The following is a 27,662-nucleotide window of genomic DNA, read 5'->3' as shown; positions in this document are numbered from 1 at the left end:
TGACGCTCTTATGTAAGATTGAGAGTGTTTTTGCAGAAATACTATGCTGCTCCCATTCAGGGCAAAAGTCCTTTTGCGCAAAACTTTTGTGCGAAAGGGCCAGTGTAGACAGCCGAGATTTGTTTTCCGCAAAAAAGCCCCAATCGCGAAAATGGCAATCGGGGCTTTTTTGCAGAAAAGCATGTCTAGATTGGCATGGACGCTTTTCCGCAAAAAAGTACTTTTGAGGGAAAGCATCGTGCCAATCTAGACACTCTTTTCCAAAAATACTTTTAACAGAAAACTTTTCCGTTAAAAGCATTTCCAGAAAATCATGCCAGTCTAGACGCAGCCACTGGGTATTGAATAAAACTGAAAAATATGAAATTTAAAACAGATAACAAGGACTATTCTATTTACGCAAATATCCACAACACAATTAACCTACATAATTCATTGCAACAAGGTATCACTGAGGCCAAGAGCTTAGCAGACTTTAAAAGCTTTAAGGGGTACTGAGAACATCTTCTGTTACTGTAGAGAGGGCAAACAGCATAAACCAATCACTGCCTGAAGTTATGAACACAACTCTCAATGAGCTGATTATTCCAGAAATTTGCACTGAAGATTTCTTCACCTTTCTCTGGTTCTGGCTGGCTGTGACAGACATGATTCTGGGCTAGTTGGGTCACTCATCTGGTCTGGCAAATGTTACAATGTTCCTATGTAATTATATACAGAAAAGTAGCCCAATGTCTGAGTCTGTAACACTGAAATGCTGGCTGTTCCCTCTGGGCAGCCCGTACTGCACAGAGAGTGTGGGGCCCAACTGGCTTTTGCTCCCCTGCCGCAGCCCAGCTGAGCAGCACAGAAGTCAGCTGAGCACCACAGCGGGAGGCGAAGGGTGGTGGGGCAGTGACATGCGGCATGACAGCGGCTCCAGACCCTGCCCCCGGCCGTGAACGTCACCACCCCACCCCCCCTTCGCCTCCCGCCATGGTGCTTGGCTGACTTCAGCGCCACTCAGCCGGGCCACCGTATGGAAACAAGCGGCGCAAGCAACTGTTTGGGCTCCACGCTCCCCATGCAGCAAGGGGAGTGTGGAGCCCAAACAGCCGTTTGGGCTCTGCAGTCCCCTGAGAGAGGGGCAGGAGAGAGAGAAGACAGACAGAGGAGAGTCCTGAAAATCCTGTCTTATGACGGGCTAATTGGCTAGTTATGTACAGAAATGCCTAATAAGGACCATCTGCTCAGAAATAGTTACTAGTTTTGGATGCTCAACACTAGCCACCTTGGACTGATTTGTTTAAGGTGCTGAGTATCCAGAGAATCCATTCATTTCAATTGCTATAAACTCACTGGCTGTGTCTACACTGGCATGAATTTCCGGAACTGCTTAAAACGGAATACTATTCCGTTTTCAGTTTTTCCGGAAAAGGAGCGTCTACATTGGCAGGCAGATTTTCCGGAAAAGCCCTTCTTCTGGAAAAGCGTCTGTGGCCAATGTAGATGCGCTTTTCCGGAAAAGAGCCCCGATCGCCATTTTTGCGATAGGGGCTTTTTTCCGGAAAAGACTACTGGGCTGTCTACACTGGCCCTTTTCCGGAACAGTGTTCCGGAATAAGGACTTATGCCCGAGCGGGAGCAGAATAGTTTTTCCGGAATAGCGGCTGATTTTGTACAGTAGAGCATTGTTGCTTTTCTGGAAATTCAAGGGCCAGTGTAGACAGCTTGCAGCTTATTCCAGAAAAGCAGCTGATTTTCCAGAATAAGTGGCCCAGGGTAGACACAGCCGCTATCTAGAAATCCGTACCCAGGGAGTGAGACTTTAGAGATTCTTATGAAAATTTGGGCCCCAAAATCTAACTGGTCGTTTGAAATCTGTGATGGGGAGAACATAGCCCCCACCCCCTTCAGTGCGGGGTAAGACTGTGGGCAGAGGAACTCTCCCATCTTTACCCAGACTGGGCATGCGCCAAGTGCTGGAGCAGCATAAGAAGCAACAGAGCAGCTCAGTCTGGGCTGACCAGCGAAGGAGAAGGACCTCTCACCAGATCTCCTGAGCTGCTACAGCCAGTCACCCAGGGGTTAGAATTGAAGGCCTGGAAGACAGCCACAACGCGACCCCTGTGTGGTTCCAGGGAGAAGCGGCTACTGGAGGACCGCAAGATCCAACTATTACGTGAGACATTGATTCAAGCCATACTGTAGGAAGCGGCCCAGGCAGGGTTTGGGAGCAGCCTCTCCCATCCCAGTGTCCTCAGTGCATTTCAGCCAGATTCCCGGCTGAGGAACTGGCAGACTATACTGCTGCTCACAGAGCCCTACAAGGGCATAAGCCCCCCACTGCAATAACTCTAACAAGTGGGCCACACTGCCCTGGACTAGTGGCTCTTTACTGACTGTGGCTGGTAAGACATACTGCGGGCTATTATTTAATGACTCTGGCTGGTGGGCCATACGGTCCTAAATTGAGGGCTACTCATGTACTTGGGCTAGTGAGCCATATTACCCTGGACTGAGGGATATTTATATTGTGGCAAAGTCTGGGCTAAGCCCTGTGGGTCCGGCACTTCTTGGCAGGTTCTTGTGGGCCTCAGAGGCTCAAATATCCCTAGTGACTGCCACAAAGGCACAGGTACCCTGCTTTGAGAGCATCTTTAATCATTGGCTAGTCCAGTAGATTCCTTTCTCTAATCCCTGCTGGGCCTACCAGCCAGAGGGGAGGGCTGGGGGGAACTTGGTCCCTCTCACTTGCTCCAGCCCAGGGCCCTATAGTAGCAGAAAGTCCAAGCAGGCCATGTAGCTTGGCCCTTAGAACATAACGGCCGTACTGGGTCAGACCAAAGGTCCTTCTAGCCCAGTATCCTGTCTACCGACAGTGGCCTGCACCAGGTGCCCCAGAGAGGGTGGACCGAAGACAATGATCAAGCGATTTGTCTCCTGCCATCTCTCTCCAGCCTCTGAAAACAGAGGCCAAGGACACCATTTTATCCCCTGGCTAATAGCCTTTTATGGACCTAACCTCCATGAAATTATCTAGCTTCTCTTTAAACTCTGTTATAGTTCTAGCCTTCACAGCCTCCTCTGGCAAGGAGTTCCACAGGTTGACAACACGCTGTGTGAAGAAGAACTTCCTTTTATTAGTTTTAAACCTGCTACCCATTAATTTCATTTGGTGTCCTCTAGTTCTTCTATTTAGGGAACTAATAACTTTTCTTTATCCGCCCTCTCCACACCACTCATGATTTTATATACCTTTACCATATCCCCCCCATCTCCTCTTTTCTAAACTGAAAAGTCCCAGTCGCTTTAACCTCTCCTCATATGGGACCTGCTCCAAACCTTTAATCATTTTAGTCACCCTTTTCTGAACCCTTTCCAAGGCCAAAATATCTTTTTTGAGGTGAGGAGACCACATCTGTACACAATATTCAAGATGTGGGCATACCATAGTTTTATACAGGGGCAGTAAGATATTCTGGGTCTTATTTTCTATCCCTTTCCTAATAATTCCTAGCAACCTATTTGCCTTTTTGACCGCCGCTGCACACTGCGTAGAAGTTTTCAGAGAACTGTCCACAATAACACCAAGATCCCTTTCTTGATTTGTCGTAGCCAAATTAGCCCCCATCATACTGTACATATAGTTGGGGTTATTTTTCCCCAATGTGCAATACTTTACACTTATCCACATTAAATTTCCATTTGCCATTTTGCTGCCCAATCACTGAGTTTGGTGAGATCTTCTTGGAGTCCCTCACAGTCTGCTTCTGTCTTGACTATCCTAAACAGTTTGGTATCATCCACAAAGTTTACTACCTCACTGCTTACCCCTGACTCCAGATCACTTATGAATAAGTTGAAAAGGATTGGTCCCAGGACTGACCCTTACCTCCTAAGCAGCAGCCCCTCTCTAAACCACTTCCCCAACCCCGCATACAGTACTTTGTTCCTAATGTCACAGGACAAACTTTCACATCAGCTCACTCGGATGTATTTTCCTTACTTTGGGTTGCTGCTTTTTCCTTCAATTCTCTTCTAGTCCATCCCTTTTCTCCTTCCCCCTAGCTTTGCCTGCGGAAGTCTTTTTATAGTGCACACCTCCATCTTAAGTGGCTGCAGCTGTTTCAATTATGCCAGATAGGCTTCAGGTGTGGCTGCTTGGACACAGTCTTTAGCAGCCTACTCAGGGAACATAAAACCACAGACCCAGTTTCTCCCATATCTGCAGCATTCTGCTCATAGGGTGCTGCACTTTCTCCTGCACCCTTCTTATGAGAGGGTGTCTGTGGAGGGAGGCTGCTGTTGTGACAACTGGGCCCTGGCTACCCCTATGTTCTGGGCCAGGCCCTTTTTTTCCACCTGCCTTTTTGCAGGCAGCTTCTTTCCCCCCCTCCCTTCACTTCAGCTATTTGCTGAGGGCGCTAGGTGCGGGGGTCTCTGCTGCCCTGCCTTGGTGTGGGGGAGCCCTCCTCCCATTTTCTTGGGGGGGGGGGTCTATTTTGATCCCCTCTTTCTCCACCTCAGCAGGCCTGACCTTCACCTTTCGTGCTGCTGCTCTCCCAGAAGAGGACTGCTTTAAAGCAGCCCCTGGGGTTTCTTTCTCCCCACAGCCTGCCTTGTGCTAGGGTGGGGAGATTAGGGGCCCTTTCCATCAGGGTTCCTGGGTGGGGGGGTTGGTGCAGCTCCTTTGGGGTGCAGAGAGCAGGGAGTGGTTTACCTCCCCTCCCCCCCCCGGTTCATTGGCCCTCACACTTCTTCTGCTGCTCCCTCTCCAAGCCCCAGTTGCTGTCTCGGCCCCACTGCTTGTCTCCTTACCCATCTCTACTCTTCTGGGCCTTGCAGCAGGTACTGTGGGCCTGCTGCTCAGGTGCCAGTGGGCACATTATTTCCCTCTCCCGCTCTTGAACAGGCATCTTTTCACTGCCTGCCTTCCCACTCCATTGATTGTCCTATCCACCCTCTTGGGTGCCAATGCCCCCCCCCCCCCATTCTTTTGTTAGGTGCTTGGGCCTCTCCCTCCTTTTTAGTTACTCTTCCCACACGCACAGTTTCACTTGTGCCCATGTCCTTTAAATGTCCTTTACCCCTTATCTCCCCAGTTCAGCTGGAGGAGCTGCTCTCAATCCTGTCCTGGGAGCTGTATTCCTTACTCCTTTTCCCCTTCCTTTTTCTGAATTATCATGCTCCCACCCCATTTCCAGCCTAGTTGGGGGGAGCAGTGAACCTCTTTCCTCCCCTCCCTCTCCCTCTTTGTTCCCTCCCCTGGGCTACGTCTAGACTGGCATGATTTTCCGCAAATGCTTTTAACGGAAAAGTTTTTCAGTTAAAAGCATTTGCGGAAAAGAGCATCTAGATTGGCAGGACGCTTTTCCACTAAAGCACTTTTTGCAGAAAAGTGTCCGTGCCAACCTAGATGCGCTTTTGTGCAAAAAAGCCCCGATCACCATTTTCGCAATGGGGGCTTTTTAGCGCACAACAAATCTGAGCTGTCTACACAGACCTTTTGCGCGAACAGGAGCAGCATAGTATTTCTGCAAGAAGCACTGATTTCAGACAGTAGGAAGTCAGGGTATGTCTACACTAGCCCCCTAGCTCGAACTAGGGAGGCAAACGTAGGCATTCGAAGTTTAAATGAAGCCCTGAACTTAATATCCCGGGCTTCATTTGCATCTTCCCGGGTGCCACCATTTTTAAAAGTCCCTTAGTCTGAACTCCATGCCCGCGGCTACACACGGCATGGAGTAGGTAGTTCAAATTAGGATCTCTAATTCGAACTACCGCGGCGCCTGGGATATTTAAATCCCAGGCTTCATTTGCAACTTCAAATGCCTACATTAGCCTCCCTAGTTCAAACTAGGGGGCTAGTGTAGACATACCCTCAGTGTTCTTGCGGAAATTCAAGTGGCCAGTGTAGACAGCTGGCAAGTTTTTCCGCAAGAGCCCGGTCCGGAAAGTAAAACCTCCTGAAGTGAGGACTTACTCCCTGGCCATGGTCCCTGTGTTGGCTGCGGCCCCCCCTTCTTCCTGTTCCTTCCCCCAGCTCTGGGGGCGACGGTGTCTCGGGTCCCGGGGCATACGTCCAGGTACATGCCAGTCCCCCGCTTGCCGCCCCCTCCAAGCCGCCTCCTGGAATTACATCTCCGGCAGCCATAGCCCCTTTCCCACCCTGTCCAGGAGGCACGGGGTCCGTTGTCTCCTGGTGGCGGCCTCGCCCCACGTGGAGACCTACGTGCAGGTGTTGACACGCATGGTGGGGCCCGCGGCCGGAGTGGCGGCCTCTAAGATTTTCAGGAAGGTGGTATTCTTTCTGGCATCCAAGGCTGCCACCCAGGAGGTGGTGGAAAGGGGTTTGGCGGGGGGGGGGGAAGGGATTCCACGTTCCCCTTGAGCCTTTGGAGGACTTGGGCGTATGGGTGGTTTTGTCCTCCATTCCTCCCTTCCTACCCAATGCTGACCTACTGCCTTTCCTCTCCACCCGGGGGAGGCCTCTGTCAGTCCTGAGTCCCCTTCCTCTGGGCTGTAAAGACCCTACCCTCCGCCACATCCTTTCCTTTCGCCAGCAGATACAAATCCAACTATTGCTGGCGTGACGTGGTGGAGAAGCCCTCGAAGGGTCATTTCTGGTGCCCCATCAAGGGGCCCGGCACTGGGTGTACAACACCATGGGGGAAGCCCGGTGTTTTCTCTGTTGGGCAACAGGGCACATCTGAAGGGACTGCCCCCTGGCCCGGTTTGGAGAGGCACCCAGGACCCCCGATGCCCTGGAGGGCACCGGCTGTACCATCACCCGTGGCCCCAACGGTCCAGACCCTGGGGTCGCCCCTCCTCCAACTGTGACCGTCATCAATCCCACTCAGGCTCTGCAGGGCCCAGACGAGCACGGGGGTGCAAGGCTGGGCTCGTGGGGGAGAGGGCAGTGGGGTCAGTGACGGGACTTAGGCAGGACCTACCTCAGGTGGAGGTGTCCCTTTCCCCTGCTGCCCAACCCCCATCTACCCTTGCCCTTCCAATGCTGTCCTTGTCCCCTGGTTCTTCCTCCATTCAGGACCAGCACTCTTCCTCTGAGGGATGGGAGCTTGCAAGGGGGAGGCATCGTAAGCATGCCCGGTGTTCCACCCCGCCCACTGAGGGGGAGGACAACCTCCTTGTACCTATGGGGGTGGACGCTGGAACCATTCCACCTTCTGAGCCCGCCAACGATTCACAGCACCAGGAAGCGGTTGAGGTGACCACGGCGGTTGCGGGAGGGGTGAACACCTCCCTTCCGGGGTCCCTGCAAGAGGGGGCAAACATGGATGATGCTCCCACTGTTCCCACCTCCCCGGGGGGGGGGGGGGTGTTGCTGCCCTTGCCAACGACAAAGATCACCATCTGGTGGTGGGCAGCGGGTTCGCCTTCCTCTCTCAGGAGGTGGAGGCCTTAGAGTTAACCCTGGCTGCCTCAGAGGGGGATCAACATGTCCTGGACGGACAACAACTGACCTCTCCTTCCCCTTCCGACCCACTGCTATCCCTTCTCCCTGCCTCTGAGTTGCCCCAGGGTGTGACCATCTGCCTGGACATCGGCAGCACTTCGGCCACGGCCGTGAAACCCTTGAGACTCTCAGGGCTCGTCTACACTGGCCCCTTTTCCGGAAGGGGCATGTTAATTTCACCTATCGTAGTAGGGAAATCCGCGGGGGATTTAAATATCCCCCGCGGCATTTAAATAAAAATGTCCGCCGCTTTTTTCCGGCTTTTAAAAAAGCCGGAAAAGAGCATCTACACTGGCCCCGATCCTCCGGAAAAAGCGCCCTTTTCCGGAGGCTCTTATTCCTTTGAAGTAGGAATTTTTTTTTTAAAAGCCGGAAAAAAGCGGCGGACATTTTTATTTAAATGCCGCGGGGAATATTTAAATCCCCCGCGGATTTCCCTACTACGATAGGTGAAATTAACATGCCCCTTCCGGAAAAGGGGCCAGTGTAGACATAGCCACAGTGGGCGGGAGCTCCCAGTAATGTCCATCACCCTGGCGCTGAGGCCTCTGGTGCTGCAATCTCTGTGGCGCTGGAGTCCAGCGCTGGGGAGTCCATGACTACCCCACCACTGCCACTGATTCACTGCTCTGCAAGGAGGCACCGCATCCCTGAGGCTTCTTGCCCTGCTCCCTCTCCCAACCTCTGCCCCACTCCTGTTCGCTGTTCAAATGCCCTCCCAATTGAGCTTCCTACTCCTCCTCCTGCTCCTGCCTCTCCTTGTCTTTTCCCTAATCCCTCACCTCTTCCTCCCCCTACTCCCCTTCCTCGTTTCCCTCCTTTTCCTGATCCCCCTCCTTGAACTCCTTTCCTCCCCTTACTCTGTTACTGCCGCCCCTGGGGTTGCCACGTTTAGCTCAGACATTGGACCCCAGGAGGTGGTTTTTGTTTCTCCCGCTCCCAGCACATCTGGGGCTGTTCTCCCTCTGCCACTGTCCTCCCAGCAGGGACCTCAGATGCCCTGCATCCCCGTGTCAATGGGTTGCGGTGCTCACGGAGGGGTTTGGCCCCAAGGTGTTCGAGGCACCGACACCAGATGCGCTGAAGGTTGAGATGCGAGCTTTCTTGGAAGACATTTGTGGCTCCAAGAATAAAGTCGCTCTTGCCCTTCAGTGCTGGGGAGATTTCCATCTTGTTTTACAAACGGTAAGGGCCCCCTTGGGGGAGGATAAAGGGACCGGGTGGCAGGAGGCTATGACCTACCAGCAGGTCTGCAGCTTCTGTGGTGTCCTGTTCACTTTTGGTTACAGTCACAGTTTGCTGCAGGGCCTAATGGCACTCCTGCCGGCGAGGATCTTCCCCAGCCCTCTCGATGCCACCATTCATCCTTGCCACTCTAAACACCCGGGGCTGCAAGTTGGGTCTCCATAGGTGTCAGGTACTTTCCTTCCTCCGGAAGGGGGGATACTCTGTTGTATTCCTACAGGAGACCCACACAGCTCCAGCCACCGAAGCTAGCTGGCAGCTGGAGTGGGGGGACAGGGTTTATTTCAGCCACCTGTCAGCCCGTCAAGCCGGGGTGGCTACCCTGTTCTCCCCAAACCTGCAGCCCGAGGTGCTGGGGACCGCCGAGGTCGTGCAGTGTTGCCTGCTGCATCTCCAGGTTCGGATGGAGGGGCTGACACTAAATCTTGTCAACATCTACACCCCGGTATCTGTCCTGGAGAGGCTCTGCTTCTGTCAGCGGGCGTCTCCCTTCCTCAGCTCTCTGGATCCTCACGAATGCCGGGTCCTAGCAGGGGACTTCAACACACCCTCGAGGAGCAGGACCGTACGGGGCTCGAGCAGTGCCCAGCGGCCGCAGACGTCCTCAGGGAGTTAACAGACCATCACTCCCTGGTGGACGTCTGGCGAGACCTCCACCTGGGTGAGGAAATGGTGTTTATGTACATCCAGGTGTTGGGTCATCCATCTTTCCACTCCTGGTTGGACCGCATTTATCTGTCTAGTCATCATCTCTTCTGGGCCCACTCCTCAGCATTCAGCCAGCCCCTTTCTCGGACCACCACTTGGTGGCTGTAACAGCCTCTCTTTCTTTGGAGAGGCTGGGGCCGGCCTACTGGCATTTCAGTAACAGCCTGCTGGAGGATGTGGGCTTTGTAGCATCCTTCCGGGAATTCTGGCTGACCTGGCGCGGGTGGCGGTGCACCTTTCCCTCGGTGCGGCGGTGGTGGGATGTGGAGAAGATGTGCATGCAGCTTTTCTGCCGTGACTACAGCTGGGGGGCCAGCTGGTGGAGGGATGTGGTGATAGAGCAGTTGGAACCAGAGATTTTAGAGCTAGTGAGGCAGCTGGCCCAGGGTGCCTTTGTTCGTTCTTGCATCCATCTCCTTTGGGAGATGGATCGAGGCTCCCGCTTCTATGCCCTGGAGAAAGAGGGGGGCTAAAGCACATCGTCTGCCTTTTGGCAGAGGATGGCACCCCCCTCACGGATCCAGTGGAGATGCGCAAGAGGGTTCGTGCTTTCTATGCCTCTCTCTTCTCCCCGGATCTGACCGATGCTGATGCCCACAGGGTTCTATGGAATGAACTCCCGACAGTCAGCATAGGCGACCGGGACTGGCTAGAGCTACCTCTCTCTCTAGCCGAGTTCCCGGAAGCCCTCCGTCTCATGCCCATCAATAAATCCCCAGGCATGGGTGGGCTGACTGTGGAGTTCTACTGTGTGTTCTGGGACATCCTCGGCCCTGACCTTGCTAGGGTCCGAGCGGAGTCCTTGGAGAGCAGGGTACTCCCTTTATTGTGCAGGTGAGCCATGCTCGCATTGCTGCCCAAGAAGGGGGACCTCTGTGATCTGAGGAATTGGTGTCCCATCTCGCTCCTCAGCACGGACTATAAAATTGTTGCCAAAGCCATCTCCCTAAGGTTGAAGTCCATGTTGGTGGATGTAGTCCATCCAGACCAGACCTACACCGTCCCAGGCCAAACCATCTTCGACAATCTTTTTCTGGGCCAGGATCTCTTAGAGCTCAGGTGTAGGGGGGGGGTCTGTCGTTCGCCCTCCTGTCCTTGGATCAGGAGAAAGCGTTCGGCCGGATGGACCTCCTGGGCACCCTACGGGCCTTTGGCTTCAGGCTCCAGTGCGGTCAGGGTCAAGCTCAACTGGACCCTGACTGCACCAGTCAGCTTCGGGCAGGGAGTACATTAAGGCTGTCCGCTGTCAGGCCAGCTGTACGCTCTGGCCATAGAGCCCTTTCTCCATCTCCTTTGCAAGAGGTTGACGGGGTTGGTGCTCCATGAGCCTGAGATGAGGCTGGTCCTGTTGGCATACAGTGACGACGTGCTCCTCATGGTCCAGGACCCGGGAGAGGTGGCATGGGTGGAGGCTTGCCAAGCCGTCTACTCGGTGGCCTCCTCTGCCTGCCTCCTCTGCCTGGGGTTAGGTGGCAGGCGGGCTCCCTCCCACCTGTGCTTCAGGCCATCAGGTGGAGCTTGGGTCTGCTGCTCTATCACAGCATCCACTGGCTCTCTTGAAACCTTTGAGGGGCAGTGGGTGCTGTCCGGGGTTCTCTGCTCGGTATCCCCATCTGGTTCCCTCATTTTAGCCCTTTGACCCTCACACCCATTCCTGTTTTCTCATTATATGTCCCATGTAATCAGTTGGTTTCCTGGGCTCTTTGGACCCTCCCCGTAGTCTGGGGGAAGGTCCTTTAGAAGTGGACCTCCCAGACACCAAATATGCCCTCCATGAGGCTTCGGCAGCTCCCAGGTCTCAGGCTGCCATAATATTGACTCTGGTCATTGGGCCATGCTGCCTGGCAAGCAGGGCCGCTTATAGACTCAGGGTCACCCAGAGACTGGTGAAGTATCATGGATTATAGAGATGGACAACTGCCTTGTGGCCAAGGAGGAGGTGTGTGCATCCCGGAATGAGGTCACTCTAGTGATGGGGAGTGCTCACGCTGCCACAAACACCATTATCATAATCACAGTATTTGCATATACAAACTAAGGCTGATCCTATATCACAGAAGTCAGGAGATGCTTTACCACTGATTGTAATGGAAGCAGGTTCAAGTTATAAGTGGACACGTGTACACCAGTTCTGGAAACTAAGGCCCTGATGCATATGGATATGTATCGCAATGAATTTTCTTATGGGAGAGAGACAGAAAATCCAATAGTTTGTTGATGAACCCTGCAAATATAGGTACACCATCATGGCCACAGCCCGTAATTGTGCTCAAAATGTTTAAGCAGGTTGAGAAGACATGAGTTAAGTTATATGATCTGGGTTCACAAATACATTTTTTGTGGATGCAGTGAGTACATGTGTGTTTCTTCAGGTTCCCCACATTGCTCCCAGTTTTAGAAAGTTAGTCATACTTAAACCAGGACATTATGGAACATTAGGCATTCTACTTAACCACATGGTTGGAGAGACAAAAGAACTTCTGGTAAGAGCAATTTACAAAGACAAAGAGCTGATTAGACTGTACCTAAGGCAGCAATACACAACATTTACTGTAGACAATTGTTCTCAATGCATGGAGCCAAGCTAGTGAGAATCATATAGCAACAGAAATTAAAACAATTGTAGCAAGTGGCAGGGAGGAGATAATACATTTAGAGACTACACAAGAAGATCAGAACCTTTGGAACATCTAGTTTATTACATCAATGTAATTGAAAAATAACAACAAATGTTTCTGCTACAGCTATAAAGAATAACAAGTTAAGCCTCTTAAGGCAGAGCTGGTGACAGATGTTGATGGGCTCTGTGTGGAGTGGGACTCAGCTCTAGGTCCTCCAGGAGGGGTGGAGCTTCAGCTGGAAGGGGTGGAGCTAGGGGCAGCTAGCCTCAGCATTGGCTGGAGACTGCGCCATGCTTCCCCCAGCCAGCCCTCAGCGCTTCCCAGATAGTGTTGCCGGGGGCTCTGGAGGCAATTTGAAGGGCACAAGACTTCTGATGCCATGGTAGCAGCTGGGCTCTTTTGAATCATCATGTCCTGTGGCAATTGCCCCCTTTACCCTCCTCACCCTGTCTATGACCCTGCTCTAGTGGACAATCCCTGAAAGATGTCTAAGAAGGGAGGCAGCAGAAGCACCTGTAATCATTTATACATGGGGAAGGACTGAAAAGGTGATAAACAATAATATTTTTATTTAAATTTACCTTTAAAGGTAAATTGCTACTTTATCTGTAACGAAAAATAAGCTATGAAGAAACAGTTTCACATTAAACAAAGAAAACTTTAAAAATGAAGACGCATTTAGGCTGACATCCAATTATATTTTGGGACCCACTGAAATATACGATGAGCTCAATTTTACTTTTGTGGGATCAGAGTCATAACAGCTCATTGAACTTTTTACAGAAAGGAGATTTTAGACTCATAGACCCTAAGGTCAGAAGGGACCATTATGATCATCTAGTCTGACCCCCTGCACAGTGCAGGCCACAGACTCTCACCCACCCATTCCTAGAATAATCCTCTCACCTATATCTCGGATACTGAAGCCTTCAAATATTTTGAAGACCCCAAGATGCAGAGAATCCTCCAGCTGTGATCTGTACCCCATGCTACAGAGGAAGGCGAAAAACCTCCAGGGCCTCTGCCAATCTACCCTGGGGGAAAATTCCTTCCTGACCCCAAATATGGCGATCAGCTAAACCCTGAGTATGTGGGCAAGACTCACCAGCCAGACACCCAGAAAGTTCTCTATAGTAACTCCTATCATCCCTTCATTGACCTATTTACCATTGATAATGGTCAGTTTTATTTCTCATGGGAGAAATTTTTTGCTCGTAGAGTGAATGGTGTGACAGACACCACTATGTACATGGTAAACATCATAAATATTAATGATGTCTTACCTTTCAGGAGGAAGTGGGGCCTTTAATCTTGTTCATATTAATAGGGGAATTGGGTTCATATTAATAGGGGAATTGGAATTCTTTACATAACTAATCTTTTAAATCACATTTTTCCAATACTTTTGCAAAGCGGTTAGGATTGTACCTTGTTGTAGAAGGTGAACAATACATTAATGAACTAATAATAATGAGTACACCAGTACTCCCTTAAAGGCAGGCAAATAGCCTCTTTTTTAAAATGGGGCAACTGAGGCACCTGTAACCTTCCTGAGGTCACTCAACAAGTCAGTTGAAGTTAGAACCTGGATCTCTTGATTCTTGTGCTATGTCTACATTGGCAAGTTTTTGCACAAATACTCTTTAACGCAAGAGTTTTTGTGTTAGAGTATTTGCGCAAGAGAGCGTCTACACTGGCATGCGCCTTTGCGCAAAAGAAAGCTCCGATGACCATTTTAACCATCGGGCTTTCTTGCACAAGAAATTCATGTTGCCTGTCTACACTGGCCTCTTGCACAAGAACAGTTGCGCAAGAGGGCTTATTCCTGAGCGGGAGCATCATAGTTCTTGTGCAAGAAGCACTGATTTCACACATTAGAACATCAGTGTTCTTGCGCAAGAACTCCCTGCCAGTGTAGACAGGCAGCAAGTTTTTGCACAAAATCATGCCTTAGTGTGTTCCGATAGGAAATTGATTGACCTCTGGCAAGTTAAGTTCAAATTGTGGTTCAAATAGAAAGTTAAAGCTTGTGGATAAAAGTGCAGGAGTTTTATTCACCATTCCCTGAGACATCTTGTTTGCACTGAATTCTATAGCATGTATCCAATGAGGACATATCTCTTTCACGTGATCGGCCTTTAGGGAGTCAAGACTCTGGGGTTCTATTTCCAGGTCATCTATTGTTTCTCTGAATATGATCTTGTTGCCTATACTTAGGCACAATTCCCAATGAAGTTAATCAACAGTCAAGCTGAGAGGACCAGCAAAGAAGCCACAGGAAGGGCCATTTTCTTCCATCCCAGGGGCCTTATTCTCCTAAATCAGTATATGGATAACTCCCACTGACATGAATGGGAGCTACTAATTTTCTACAACTAAAATATAAAGCCCCAGCAGATACCAGCACTGGAACTGCTAGAAGCATCATTAATTCTTGCTATGTGCTTTGTGAGCTCCATCCAAAGGGATCACACATTTCAACCAATAGCATCAGGCTTCTTGGTGCGGGCTCAGGAAAAGTAATGAAGGGGACATTACACTGCTGCCCAGAACCTGTGAGTCTGGGAGAAAGATGCCTTTTGATACCTGAATATTTCATTATTTCTGGAATGGCTTCCTGGCTAGTGCTTACTTTCCTGGCCCCGTGGCCCATATAGAACTTATTATGTAGAATCCGCTGCTGTGTTGTGGGAGTTGAAACTTTAATTTTTTTTGTTCCTCTCTGGGCATTTTTGCACAGCAGGTACATTATAAAGTCTGATGCAATATTCAGTCCTTGAAGTCACTACAAAACTCCATTGACTTCAATGGACGTTGGAACAGGCTCTTCAGATTTCTCCTTTTTCCCTATGCACTTTCTTTCCCTTTAGGAAATTGTGAAGCAAAGAATTTCATTCCATTTATCTTTTCCTAACTCCTCTGTTACTAAATTCTCCTTTCTGTCTCTTAGAAGGTCTATTGTCTCCTCCTCTGCTCGCTTCATTCAATATGTATTTGAGGGGAAACCCCTCAAATTCATTATTTATCTTAAGCTTTTTTGCATGCATCCTTCCTCTCTTTTGCTACCTCCCCTTTTATCTGTCCCTTTTCACCCTCTCTGACTCATCTTTCCTATTTGCTTCTGGACCTGAGTTTATATTAGGATGTTTTATACCTTGCAGACACATCTTTCTTAGCTTTGATTACATTTTGTATTTCCAAATTCACAAATGTCACTTTCTCTTTCCTACTGTATTTATATTTACAGCCAAAGGTAGCATAATGCTTGGTCAGACAACAAGTCATCCTAGTTGTTCGTACCAGTTAATAAATATTAATTCTCTGAGTCCTCTTTTTATTGTATATTAAACTCCTTCACATATGAACTATTCTTCCAAACTCCTCATGATATTAGAAAAGAGCATGTTTGAATTCTAAGGACAGAGTGTTGGTCCTTGGCCTATAGGTGACCTAGATTCAGGCACTTCATGTGATCAAGTATTGAGCTGTACTTCATTATGGCTGGTCCCTCCAAATCTGAAGGAATATACATATTTTGGGAAAAGACCTGTCAAACTGAAAAAAAAGTGTTGACATAAATAAGTTATAAACAAACTTGTGTGACTGATAAGGGACTCCTGTTACGGCAAACATTTTCTGTAATGGGTGGGATGACTGATAAGAATAAGTGTTATGACTGATGGGTTCTCTAAATGGAAGAAGCAATGACCCATTGAAAGATGTTTTTAACTCAGTAAAAACTGCCAGATGTAATAGCTGTCAGTAATAATGATCTGATTAGAATTCCCTTTAGCTTATTGACCCTGTAAACTAAAAATACTATAAAAGAAATTCCTTAAGTAATTAGGCAAACCAAAAATGTCAAAAGAAGACAGAGTGACTTTAATTGTAGGAAAGCAATTTTTACCTACAAAAAGGAGTTTCTCAGTCTCATGTCCTATCAAAGACAAGGGATTTGAACATCAGATCAACAAGTGCTAACTGCTTGAAACTCATTAGCACCCTAAAGACTAACAAAACATGTAGATGGGCAAAACCCACTTCTTCATAGACACAGAGGCCAGCTCTTTGCCTTGCATCAAGGGTCAGACTGCATTTATTCTTTCTACATTCTGTATAGTGTCTACTAATCTCAGATTATTAATCTTTTCTTAAATAATTCCTTAAATAATAATTTGCATCGATTTAACAGTCTCAATTAACTTCAAGCATACAATGTTGTGAACATTTCCCCACAGTGTCATTTCCCATTCAACTTTTGATTTCACTATGGGTATTTTCCCAATGCACTGCACTTGGGCTACGTCTACACTGGCATGAATTTCCGAAAATGCTTTTAACGGAAAACATTTCCATTAAAAGCATTTTCGGAAAAGCACATCTAGATTGGCACTTTTGCAGAAAAGCGTCTGTGGCCAATCTAGACGCAGTTTTCCGCAAAAAAGCCCCGATCGCCATTTTCACGATTGGGGCTTTTTTGCAGAAAACAGTACTATGCTGCCTACACTGGCCCTTTTGCGCAAAAGTCTTTCGGAAAAAGACTTTTGCCCAAATGGGAGCAGCATAGTTTTTCCGGAAAAGCACTGATGATTTTACATGAGATCGTCAGTGCTCTTCCAGAAATTCAAGTGGCCAGTGTAGACAGCTGGCAAGTTTTTCAAGAAAAGCTGCTGATTTTCCGGAAAAACTTGCCAGTCTAGACACAGCCTTGGTGATCTCTTGAGACTTAAATTGGAAGTAACTATAGCTTAGTTGCTTCTGTCGTCCATCTTCAGCACTCTGCTTATTCAAAATTACCTCACATATTTTCCCCATTACACACACCACTCATAAATAAAATAGCACTTTTTTCTTCAAAAACACTGGGCAAATATTCACCCCAGTACTGCCATTTCCAATTTACACATGGAGAAACAGAACCAAGGAGGTTAAGTGACTTGCCCAATGCCACAGAGTAAATCAATTGGAAATAGAATTAAGGAATTCCTGATTTCCTTTCAAACCAGTGTTCCTGTGGCAGCACAGCTTCACAGGTGATTAATCAACCCACCCTGACTGGGCAAGGTTAATTAATCACCTGTGAACCTGTGCGGCCCCTCAGCTTAAAGAGAACACTGTTTCAAACCTGTAATTGTTCCTTTGGATTGAAAGGTTTCTAAACCAGTCTATATAGCATGCCCAACAACAACCTGTTCCTTGAGTTTTTAACATTACTGGTACCACAGATAGGGAAGCTGGGAAAAATTACTATTAGTGGATTTTGGTTCATGAAAGGTAAGTTCCCTAAAGCTACAGTATTAGTTCAATTTTTAAAATTTCCCCCTTCTTTATAGTGTGTTCATTCTATTTAGACATGAGCCTGAGCCATAAACTTGGGATCCAAATCTAGATCTTCTCAGCAGGCTGATGGAAACTATCTAGATCTAGGGTTATGGCTCAGACTCATTATTTTATTCTATTGCTGCATCATATTATACCCAGCTAACTGGAACATAGACAAATCAAACAAAACAAACCCAACCAACCGAATAAAATCATAGAATCCCAGGGCTGGACAAGACCTCAGGAGGTCATTGGTCCTGTTTTAGGCAGGAGGTTGGACTCAATCTCAACTAAATCATCCCAGCCAAGGCTTTGTCAAGCCAGGACTTAAAAACCTCTAGGGATGGAGATTCCACCACCTCCCTAGGTAACCCATTCCAGTACTTCACTACCCTTCTAGTGAAATAGTTTTCCTAATATCTAGCCTAGATCTCCCCCACTGCTCCCTGTTCTGCCATCTGTCACTACTGAGAAAATCAGTCAAACCTGAATTAAAAAAAAAAAAAAAAAAAAAAAAAGATTTGGTTGGGGAATGACCAAGTGTCTGGGCAGAGGAAGAGCTTATTTTATTCAGCAGTGTTTTCCCAACCTGACTAATTATTATTATTAAATACATCGCATTGGGCTAGGCACCCTTTGAGCACATTTTAAAGGACTGTAAATTCTCCAGAGTAAGAACTCAATCTAAATTGTCAAAACAGAGGAAAGATATGAGACAAACATTATTATTAGCCCTATTAACAGGGAAATGAGACAGTCGCTTCTCTTACGGCACCCAGAAATCTGTGCCAGAAGCAAGAATGAACTCTAAATGTGGTGAGCCACAGTCAAGGGACTTAACCATAAGACCATTTTGTAACTTTGCAAGAAATACATTCTTTCCCTGGTCAACACAGATTGAATAAACCTAATTTTGCCCTCATTTTACATTAGTAAAACTCAACTAGCTTCAATGGGACTGTTAAAAAGTGTTAATTTGGGTTACTTGATTTGTTTCTTACATCAATGATCTACAGGTTGAACCTCTGTAGACCGGGACTCTGACCCAGCAACACACGTGGTCTGACATGACCACAGATGTTGCTGGAGTAGAGTACCAGGGGCAGAGGTTGCTGGCAGCTCAGAGTAGAGTTGGCAGGGTGGGGCTGGCAGAGCCAATGGGGTAGCAGAATCTACAGGGCACCAGAGCCAGCAGCTGGCAGGGCAGTGAAGCTAGTGGGGGGGGGGGGGGAAGGGGAAGGGAGAGCTTGCCAAGCCTGCATCTTGCAGGACCACCAGAGCTTGGACAGGGCTGCTGAGCCCACAGCTCACAGGGCTGCTGGAGCTCAGGCAGGTCTGCCGTGGTATGCAAGGCTGGGAGGTTGGGGAAAGGAGGCTGGGGAGAAGAGCTCAGTGGGGAGACTGGTACCCCCCAGTCCCAGACCTCTCCTGGTTCAGCAAACTCCCTTGTCTGGGAGCAGCCAGGTCCTGAGGGTGCTGAACCAGGGAGATCCAACCTGTAAATACCAAGTTTCTAATATAGCTTCCATACTGCCAAACACTTCTTAATAGAGAGAGAGGGTCCCAGGTACCTCCCTTCTTATTTACAATCCCACAATATCCCTGTAACAACTATACCAATTGTTTACTTGATCAGGGAAGATTGTGAAGTGTTTACAGCCATGCATTTTTAGCTGCTGTGATTTAGAAGGAGGAAATAATAACATAGTTCAATCCATGTGAGCAACCAGGTCTCTGGAAACCATCTGTGAGTGCTCTACTGAATATCAACTGCTATTCTAAGGGCAAAATTCTGTTCTCTGATCCACATCTCAACTCTGGTCTCCTCTTGAACTCCCATGGCATTAAAGACTCTATGTAGGTAGTGATACCTGGCTGTTGGTATCATAGTCCAATGTGAAAATCTGACAGCAGGAGTTTGCTCTGAAGTACAAAATCTGAAACACACAGCAAGGGCTGGGTGAGGGAAGGGAAGAGGAGAGGATCATAACAAGGATCATAGCTTAGCCTGCAAGTAACGAATTGCTCAAAGACTGGACATTTTGAGCCATGTTTATTTAGGCTCTCAAATATCTGCCCTTCCACCCAGATGCTTACAAACATACACAGTTAGCTCAATTTAATTTGAATGTGCACCTACAGGAGATAATGTTCCCATATCTATTCTTATTGCGGTTTTCATCTTCTTTGGCTGTATCCCAAGATGCCGTCTGCCCCTCAGGAAGAGCCTGAAAAATAAACCATGGCAGAATGTTTATAAAAAGAATGGCTATTGCCTTCAGGTGGTTTAACATGACAAAGCTGGGCAAAAATAAAGGCGATGAATAATTCAGTATTCAACCAACCAGACAGCTGTTTTTGAGGAGGAAAAGGCACAGCTCTGCAGAGATCATTAGTACCCTTTGGCTTCTGTTGGCTAAGTATCATTTTCCTTATGCAAGTATGGACCTAAAAGGTATGGGGAAGCATGTTTGCTTCTGGTGATATATTTATAGGGGAGTGACATTCCCTCTGCAGTGCAGGGTCTATGATGATTTCATAAACATATGCCCCTCAGAAAGACCAGATGGCTGAAATGCAAAACTCAATCTTGGAGGATATTTAAATTGAAAGTATATAGGGTGGATTCTCCTATTTCTGTATTAATAACATCATGATGCCAGTAATTACACCATACAAACTTTCTGCTGGTTTTCTTAAAGACATTCCTGCAAGGCTTTATTGTATTGCCCACACAGAAGAGTAATATAGCCATTGCCTTTATACTACACCGTAATGAGCATCAGATGCTGCATAAAATGTGTGCGCGCGCACACACTACTAAAAGATGCACTCGTAATTATAAACCAGGATTTTATTTCTTAGAAGGGAAGGACCCCTATTCCACTGTTAACAGTTAGAACCACTCATGACTTTGGTCATGTGATTCCCTTTGGATATTGTTGGAATTGAAAGTTTTATTCTTTTTATATTTGTATTTTAGGTTTAATAATGTAACAACTTAAGGTAACACATTATCACATTTGATATTTCTTTAAACTAAGCCTTGTAGTAAGATATATATTTCTTTGTTTTAAAGCTTAGTGAGTTTAGAAAGTAAAGAGACAAGAGTTTTTGGTATTGTGTCTATGTTAAGGAGATTAGAAATATTGAAGGCCCGGGCCTTCGATATGAATTGTTTTGATTTTGCTTAATATAAAGCACTGCTGTTTACCTTTGAAGAATTTTGTGAAAGACTGTGTGATCGAGATAATGTGTGAAGGTCATCGTTAGAGCCAGATGGTCGAGAGAAGGGGGGTAATGCGGGTGAAGACAAACTGTAAAAGACAGACTGTGAAGAGATATACCGGCGTCAGAGGAACCATTAGTGCGTACCCACGGTCAAGAATTGATCAGATTGGCAGATTGACGGCGCTAAAGGTGAAGGCATCCCTAGAAACAACTGATTAACAATCCAGGACAGGATGAGCCTCTTGGAGATGTTTTGGGAATTATTAATGTCAACAAGATAACAGTAACTGGTCACAGACTGACACAGCAAAATCCATAGACTTCAACAGAAAAAGGAGGATTATAAAAGCAGGGTGCCTTGCTATGGAACTTTAGGTTAATCTTGTCACCAACTCCAGAAGAGCATTGGATTGCGACTGACAAAAGGCCCTGCTCTCCCTCTGTGATTGATCTGGCTGGCCACTAGATTGATCCAGACTCTGGACTGGTAACTATAACATCGTTGGGGGGACTGTCAGTGTGTGGTGTTTGTGTGTGTGAGTGACTGAAAAGCATATGTTACTGTTGTGTTCTCAATAAATGTGGCATACTGCCTTTTTCCCTATAAAAGATCTCGTGTGCTTCATTTAAACATAACTATATGACCAGGGCTTGACAAACGGTGGTAAAACCTACTCGCCAGCCCCCACACTGCACATGCGAAAGACCCGCATTGCGCATGTACACGCCGTCGGTGAATGGGGCGACCAGCTGAAATCTACTCACCACGGGCAAGTAGATTCAGTGATTTGTCGAGCCCTGAATATGACCATAGGGACCATTTCCCAAAGTGAATATCCTTAATAAATAGCAGGAAAACAGTGGTCCATGGGACATGACCATGGAGGCAGACTGTGAAACATGGCTTGGAGCATCCATAAATTGAGATGATCTCTTGAGACTTAACCAAAGGACTGTCAGCATGGCCAGTTCACAGCAGCAACAGCAGAAGCAGTGCTCTCTTTCGGAACACAGATGGCACTAACCATCTCTTGGGTGTCACTCACAGAGCCTCTCACAGCTGAGACAGAAAAGCACAATTCAAAAGCAGGAATTTTTAGCTGTAGCCATCCTGACCGTGCTCAATGTAAATTGAATGTAAACGGCAGCTCCTGCATATGTTCCCCTGAGATTTTCTGTCACTGCATTTCCCAAGCTCTACTTGCAAGCAGATGTTGTATTCCAAGAGAATCATAGCAATGTTATAAATTTAATAATTTAGGATTCTTAGGAAATAATGGTTCTTTTAATTCAATCCTTGTATTTTGCCTTCACTGGCAGCATCTGATTTGCAATAGCTCAAATTTTAAAATAAACTCTCATGCATCTGCACAAGTCATCCAAGTCTATTATTGTGTCTGAACTGGGATGGAAAAGAGACATCATAATTAGGATCTACAAATGTGACAGTACTATAAAACATGGAGTGATTCCATGGTAGATCTTGAATTTTCTCTCATAGGGTTTCAGGACAGATGATGTTGGGCATATCTCTGAGTGCTGTTAACAACAACAAGCAAGGCAAGTCCAAATTCAAGGAGTAAAGAGGTGATAACAGTAATCGGTGAGATCTTTGATCATGCAACTCTTTGCTTTTACAGAGAGCTGCTATCTATCTAATAGCAGCTGAGCTCCTGAGCAAAAATATACAAAGTAGGTGTCAGAAACTCATTTTCATCTTCAAAGACAAGGGGGGAAAAGCTGCCTTATTTTTACATTAGAATCTAGTTACAGTAGATTGACCAGAGCATGGAAACAGTCCTCAGTAATCTAATAATAGTTGAGATGAAAGTCTCACCTCATCATATTTATACCAGGGTGAGACTATGTTGTCCAAAGGGGATGCAATCAGACCCAGTAAATTCCACATTTTTAGGAAAGGGTTAGATAATAAGACAGAATATCACATTGCTTCTATATTAATCCATAGTACACCCACATCTCAGGTACTGCATGTAGATCTGGTCACAATCTCAAAAAGATATATTGCAATTAGAAAAGATACAGAAAAGGGAAAGAAATATTAGAGTATGGAATGACTTCCGTATAAGGAGAGATTAATAAGACTGGGACTTTTCAGCCTAGAAAAGAGGCAGCTAAGGGGGATATATAGCAGATGTATATAGCATTGGCCAAACTGGACAGTCCCTATGTAAAAGAATCAATGGACACAAATCAGATATTAGGAATGGCAACATACAAAAACGTGTAAGGGAACACTTCAATCTTCCTGGACACACAATTGCAGATCTAAAGGTAGCCATCCTGCAGCAAAAAAACTTCAGGACCAGACTTCAAAGAGAAACTGCTGAGCTACAGTTCATCTTCAAGTTTGACACAATCAGCTCTGGATTAAACAAAGACTGTGAATGGCTTGCTAACTACAAAAGCAGCTTCTGCTCTCTTGGAATTCACACCTCCAGATCAGCTACAAGAAGTGGGCCTCATCCTCCTTCCTCTGTAGCATGGGGCATGGAAGGTTTTTCGCCTTCCTCTGTAGCATGGGGCATGGATCACAGCTGGAGGATTCTCTGCATCTTGGGGTCTTCAAAGTATTTGAGGGCTTCAATATCTGAGATATAGGTGACAGGATTATTCTAGGAGGGGTGGGTGAGATTCTGTGGCCTGCATTGTGCAGGGGGTCAGACTAGATGATCATAATGGTCCCTTCTGACCTTAAAGTCTATGAGTCTATGAGTCCTTGATTGGATCCACCTCGTCATCTCCAGCCTGATTCTGGCCTGCATATTTCTGCCTGCCTCTGGAAATTTCCACTACATGCATCTGACGAAGTGGGTCTTTACCCACAAAAGCTTATGTTCCTACACTTCAGTTAGTCTATAAGGTGCCACAGGACTCCTCACCGCTTTTGCAGATTCAGACTAACCCGGCTACTCCTCTGATAATTTATCATGGACACTCTAATTGACAATATCATCTAAAGAAGTGGGTTGTGCCCTTGAAAGCTCATGATACCATCTACATTTTGTTTGTCTCTAAGGGTATGTCTACACTACCCTCCTATTTCGAAATAGGAGGGTAATGTAGGCATACCGCAATTGCAAATGAAGCCCGGGATTTGAATTTCCCGGGCTTCATTTGCATAAGCGGGGCGCCGCCATTTTTAAATCCCCGCTCATTTTTAAATCCCCTGCTCATTTAAATCCCCGCTACACGCGGCACGAACTAGGTAGTTCGAACTAGGCTTCCTAGTTCGAACTACCGTTACTCCTCGTGGAATGAACTAGCGGGGTAGTGTAGACATACCCTAAGGTGCTGCTATTTGTTGCTTTTAAGTTTAATGTGGAGAAAGTAAAGAAGAAAATGTTACTTACTCAGAACATAAAAACTAAGTGTCTCATAATGAAATTAATAAGCAGAAGGTTTAAAACAAACAAAAGAAAGTATTTCTTCACACAATGCACAATCAACAGTCAACCCAGGGAAATCCTTGCTAGAGGCTGTTGTGAAGGCCAAGACTATACAAAGGTTCAAAAAGAACTGGGTAAGTTCATGGAGGACAGGTGCATCAATAGCCAGGGACAATGCTCTGAGGTGCCCTACCATCTGTTTGCCAGAGGAAGAGGTGACAGGATAAATCACTTGATAACTGCTGTTATTTTTATTCCCTCTGAAGCACCTGGCATTGGCCACTGTAGGAAAATAGGATACTGGGCTAGATGGATTATTGATTTGACTTAACAGGGCTGTTCTTCTGTTCAAATAACTTTGTTCTGCCATTGATTTGAGCATATTTTCCATTAAAATTGAAGGGGATTTCTGCTGAAATAAAACACTGGCCTGGCATGGCCTCAGAAGATCCAAGAAGAAGGTGATCATTGTTCTCTGTGAATACTGAGGCATTTTACTCTTTACTAAAATACCAATCTGTGTTTGAATGGAAGTAGGGATGTAAAATCTTGTGTAATCAGTTAATTGGTTAAATGTCACACTTAAATGGCCCTCTGCTTGTGACCAGGCACAGCGGGCCTAGATGGGCTGGAGCAGTTCCCTGCTCATGGCATGGTAGTCCTCGCCAGTGTGGAGTGGCCTGTGGGAGAGCCTCCCACCTGGGGTGGACCTGGATGAACTTGGAGCCCCCCCCAGCACAGCACTGGTGGCCGGGTGCTCCAGCCTGGCTGGGTCTGCTGCACTATGGACTGTTCCAGTAAAGCTGGGCCCACCATGGATGGGGGCTGCTCAGGCCAGGCTGGGTCTACCACACCGTGCCACAGGTGAGGGCTGCTCCTGTTGGGCGAGGCCCACAGCACCATGCCGTGGGGAGCTACTGCACCTAGGGTAGCCAGATGGCTGAAACAAAAATACTGAACACCCCCCAAAAAAACCACTGGGAAAAAATTTTGTTGAAATTTTTGGGGACCAAAGTTTTGAGCAAAAAAAGAAAGAGTCACTGCACCTTTAAATCCCCCTTTAAATCCTGCCTTTAAAAGGGGGGGGAGGACTGGCCAGGAAGGGAGCGGTGCTGGCCGGGAAGGGGGGGCCTGGAAACAGCTAATGGGGGGGGCAATAGGGCTGGCCAGGGAAGATGGGGAGGCAACGGGAAGCAGGGCTTGTCGTGGGGGGGAGGGGTCAGGCAGAACGGGGCTGGCTGCGGGATATCGGGGGAGGGGGAACCGGCCGGGAGGAAGGGTAGCCGGAAGCAGAGCTGGCAGGGGAGGGGGGTGGAGGTGATGCAGCGGCACTGGCCGTGGAGATCAGGAAGAGGAACGGGCCAGTGGGAAGCAGAGTTGGGGCCGCGGGGCTGGCCGGGAGGAAGGGGGGGGCCGGGAGGAAGCAGAGCTGGTGGAGGTGGGGAGAGGTGCAGTGGCAATGTCTGGGGGAGATCAGGAAGAGGAATGGGCTGGCAGGAAGCAGAGCTGGCGGGGGTGTGTGTGCAGGAGGGCTGGCTGTGGAAGATCAAGAGGGGAAGGGGGGAGAACCGGCTGGCTGAGAAGGGGGGGTGAGCAAATTGGCCGGCGGGGAGCGGGACTGACCTGGGCACTTGCTGCCTGTCCCGCGCAGGCTCCTGGTGACGCATGAGTGAGGAGGAGGCTTCCCCTCCTCCTCAGACTCAACCGACAGAGGACTCCTGGCTGTAATTGCGGCCACGCCTCCCAGCTCGGACTCCCAGCTGCTCTTCCCACCCCCTCCAGGCTTCCGTCCAGTGCACAGCTGGAAAAATCAGAAAATACCGGACATTGAACATGTCTGGTATTTTCTGATTTTTTTTTCCAGACAGAGCGCACAAATACCGGACTGTCCGGTACAATACCGGATACCTGGCAACCCTAACTGCACCCTGTTGGGCTGTGCACCTTTGCCTGCAGCATGGTGCAGCGGGCCTGGCTGGGCTGTGGCACTCCTTGCTGTGGTATGGCCAGCCTCGCTGGGCTGAATCAGCCCCCCCCCCCGTGGTGTGTGTGTGTGTGTGGGGGGGGTGGAGCTGCTCCAGACTGGCTGGACTGTTGGTTTACCAGTGACATCACTAAATGGGAGGGCATATTTCCAGTTTGGTTAAGGCACAGTTTCACTTATTTATAGACAAGATGAATAGGGTTGCCAAATGGTTGAACCAAAAATATTGAACCGCTTCCCCACTCCCAACAAAAAAAACCCCACCAGGCAAAAAATTGTCTTGAGGAAAAAAAAGGGGGAGACCAAAGTTGTTGAGCAAAAATAAATAAATTATATATATATATATATATATAAACCCAGTGTGACCCCTTTAAGAAATGCTTTTGAGGATTTTTGGTCCTAATAGGCCAGACAGCTCCCCTGTGGAACTCAGGATTTTTGCCTCCTGTTCAGGAAAAAATCAGAATGTTCCAGACATTTTAGGTGAACTTTTTTACCGGACAGGAGGAGAAAATACCGGACTGTCTGGGTCAATACCGGACACCTGGCAACCCTAAAGATGAATAAACTAGAATACACTTACCTCTAACCAGTGGATCTGTGTTCAGCAATGTTATAAACAGAAGTATGGCTATTAACATTTGCATCTACAGATGAACTGGAAGTGCAAAAATATCAGGCACAAATTAAACTGCATCCAGAAAAGGGAGACCATGCCAGAAATTCTAACTTGGAAGTTTTCCTTAGGTTTCAAGCATTTCAGCACTACTAAGATGGGACAGGATTTGTGTTAGGAACACAGTATCAAAAACTTTTAACCAGTTTTCATTCTGCCAATTTGGAAGTCAAAATATTTTTATTATTTATAGTAGGGTGGATAAAGTCATGATTAAAAAAAATCAGTATACTGTATCCAAATTTAAATCAGATGTTTTATTTATGTGCTATTAATTCTTACTTTTTTTTCTAATTTTATATGCTTGACAATGAATATTCTGCCCTTGTTTATTTAGTTAACAGCTTTCTAGTCATTTATAGAATTTCAGTGTTCACAAGATCTGGGCGTTACTTTTCAATGCTCTTTTACTGGAGAAGTTTTTGTAAAATTTAAAGAAGATCCTTACCAGTAAATTGTTCTATAAAGTACAGATAACTAAAGGATTCTATTCCCTCAGATGTACATGGAATTTGTAGCGATCTGGAAGTAAGGAATGTGTTAAAACCCAGAGTTTACACACAATAGACAGTGAGAAGTCCATCCTGATGTGCCTGAAATACCAGCCACAAAGTCAAAAATAAAAAAAAATGTCCCAGTAGTGCAGCATGGGTTTGCAGTAAGCTCTTTACTTCTGAGGAACTGAACCAAAGCTGTCCTCAGCCACAAGTGAAAATTAATCTGGGTATCTGTCCACCCCATCTTCCACCAGGGCTTAATGTAACTAAAGTTTCTTAGAGGTACTGTTGTGTCACACTCTTCTGTGCAGTGGGCAGGCAGGTTGGGGTACATGATACAACAATACCTGTAAGAAGTTTAAGTGTGGGGTAAAGTGTGGGAGGAGGGTCAGGGCAGGGGCAGAGGTATGGGGGTGCATGCAGGAATCAAGGTTGGGCGCTATGAGGCAGGACTCAGGCAGGGGGCTGGAGACATGGTGGGCTCAGAACAGGGGAGAGGTAGGAGGTCA

General features: G+C 47.3%; 1 protein-coding gene across 7 annotated transcripts in view; it reads right to left on the bottom strand.

The window, feature by feature from the left end:
• PTPRT (protein tyrosine phosphatase receptor type T) overlaps positions 1-27,662 on the bottom strand; it is a 1,030,325-nt gene that overhangs the window by 63,824 nt on the left and 938,839 nt on the right. For all 7 annotated transcript variants that reach the window (XM_075901349.1, XM_075901354.1, XM_075901347.1 and 4 more), the window contains one exon: positions 19,496-19,583. In XM_075901349.1, the coding sequence (XP_075757464.1) occupies positions 19,496-19,583 (88 nt within the window). The remainder of the gene's footprint in view (positions 1-19,495; positions 19,584-27,662) is intronic.

This window comes from Pelodiscus sinensis, chromosome 18 (genome assembly GCF_049634645.1).
Source record: "Pelodiscus sinensis isolate JC-2024 chromosome 18, ASM4963464v1, whole genome shotgun sequence".
Classification (NCBI taxonomy): Eukaryota; Metazoa; Chordata; order Testudines; family Trionychidae; genus Pelodiscus; species Pelodiscus sinensis.
The sequence above is the reverse complement of the archived record's forward strand: the minus strand, read 5'-3'. Positions and strand labels throughout refer to the sequence as shown.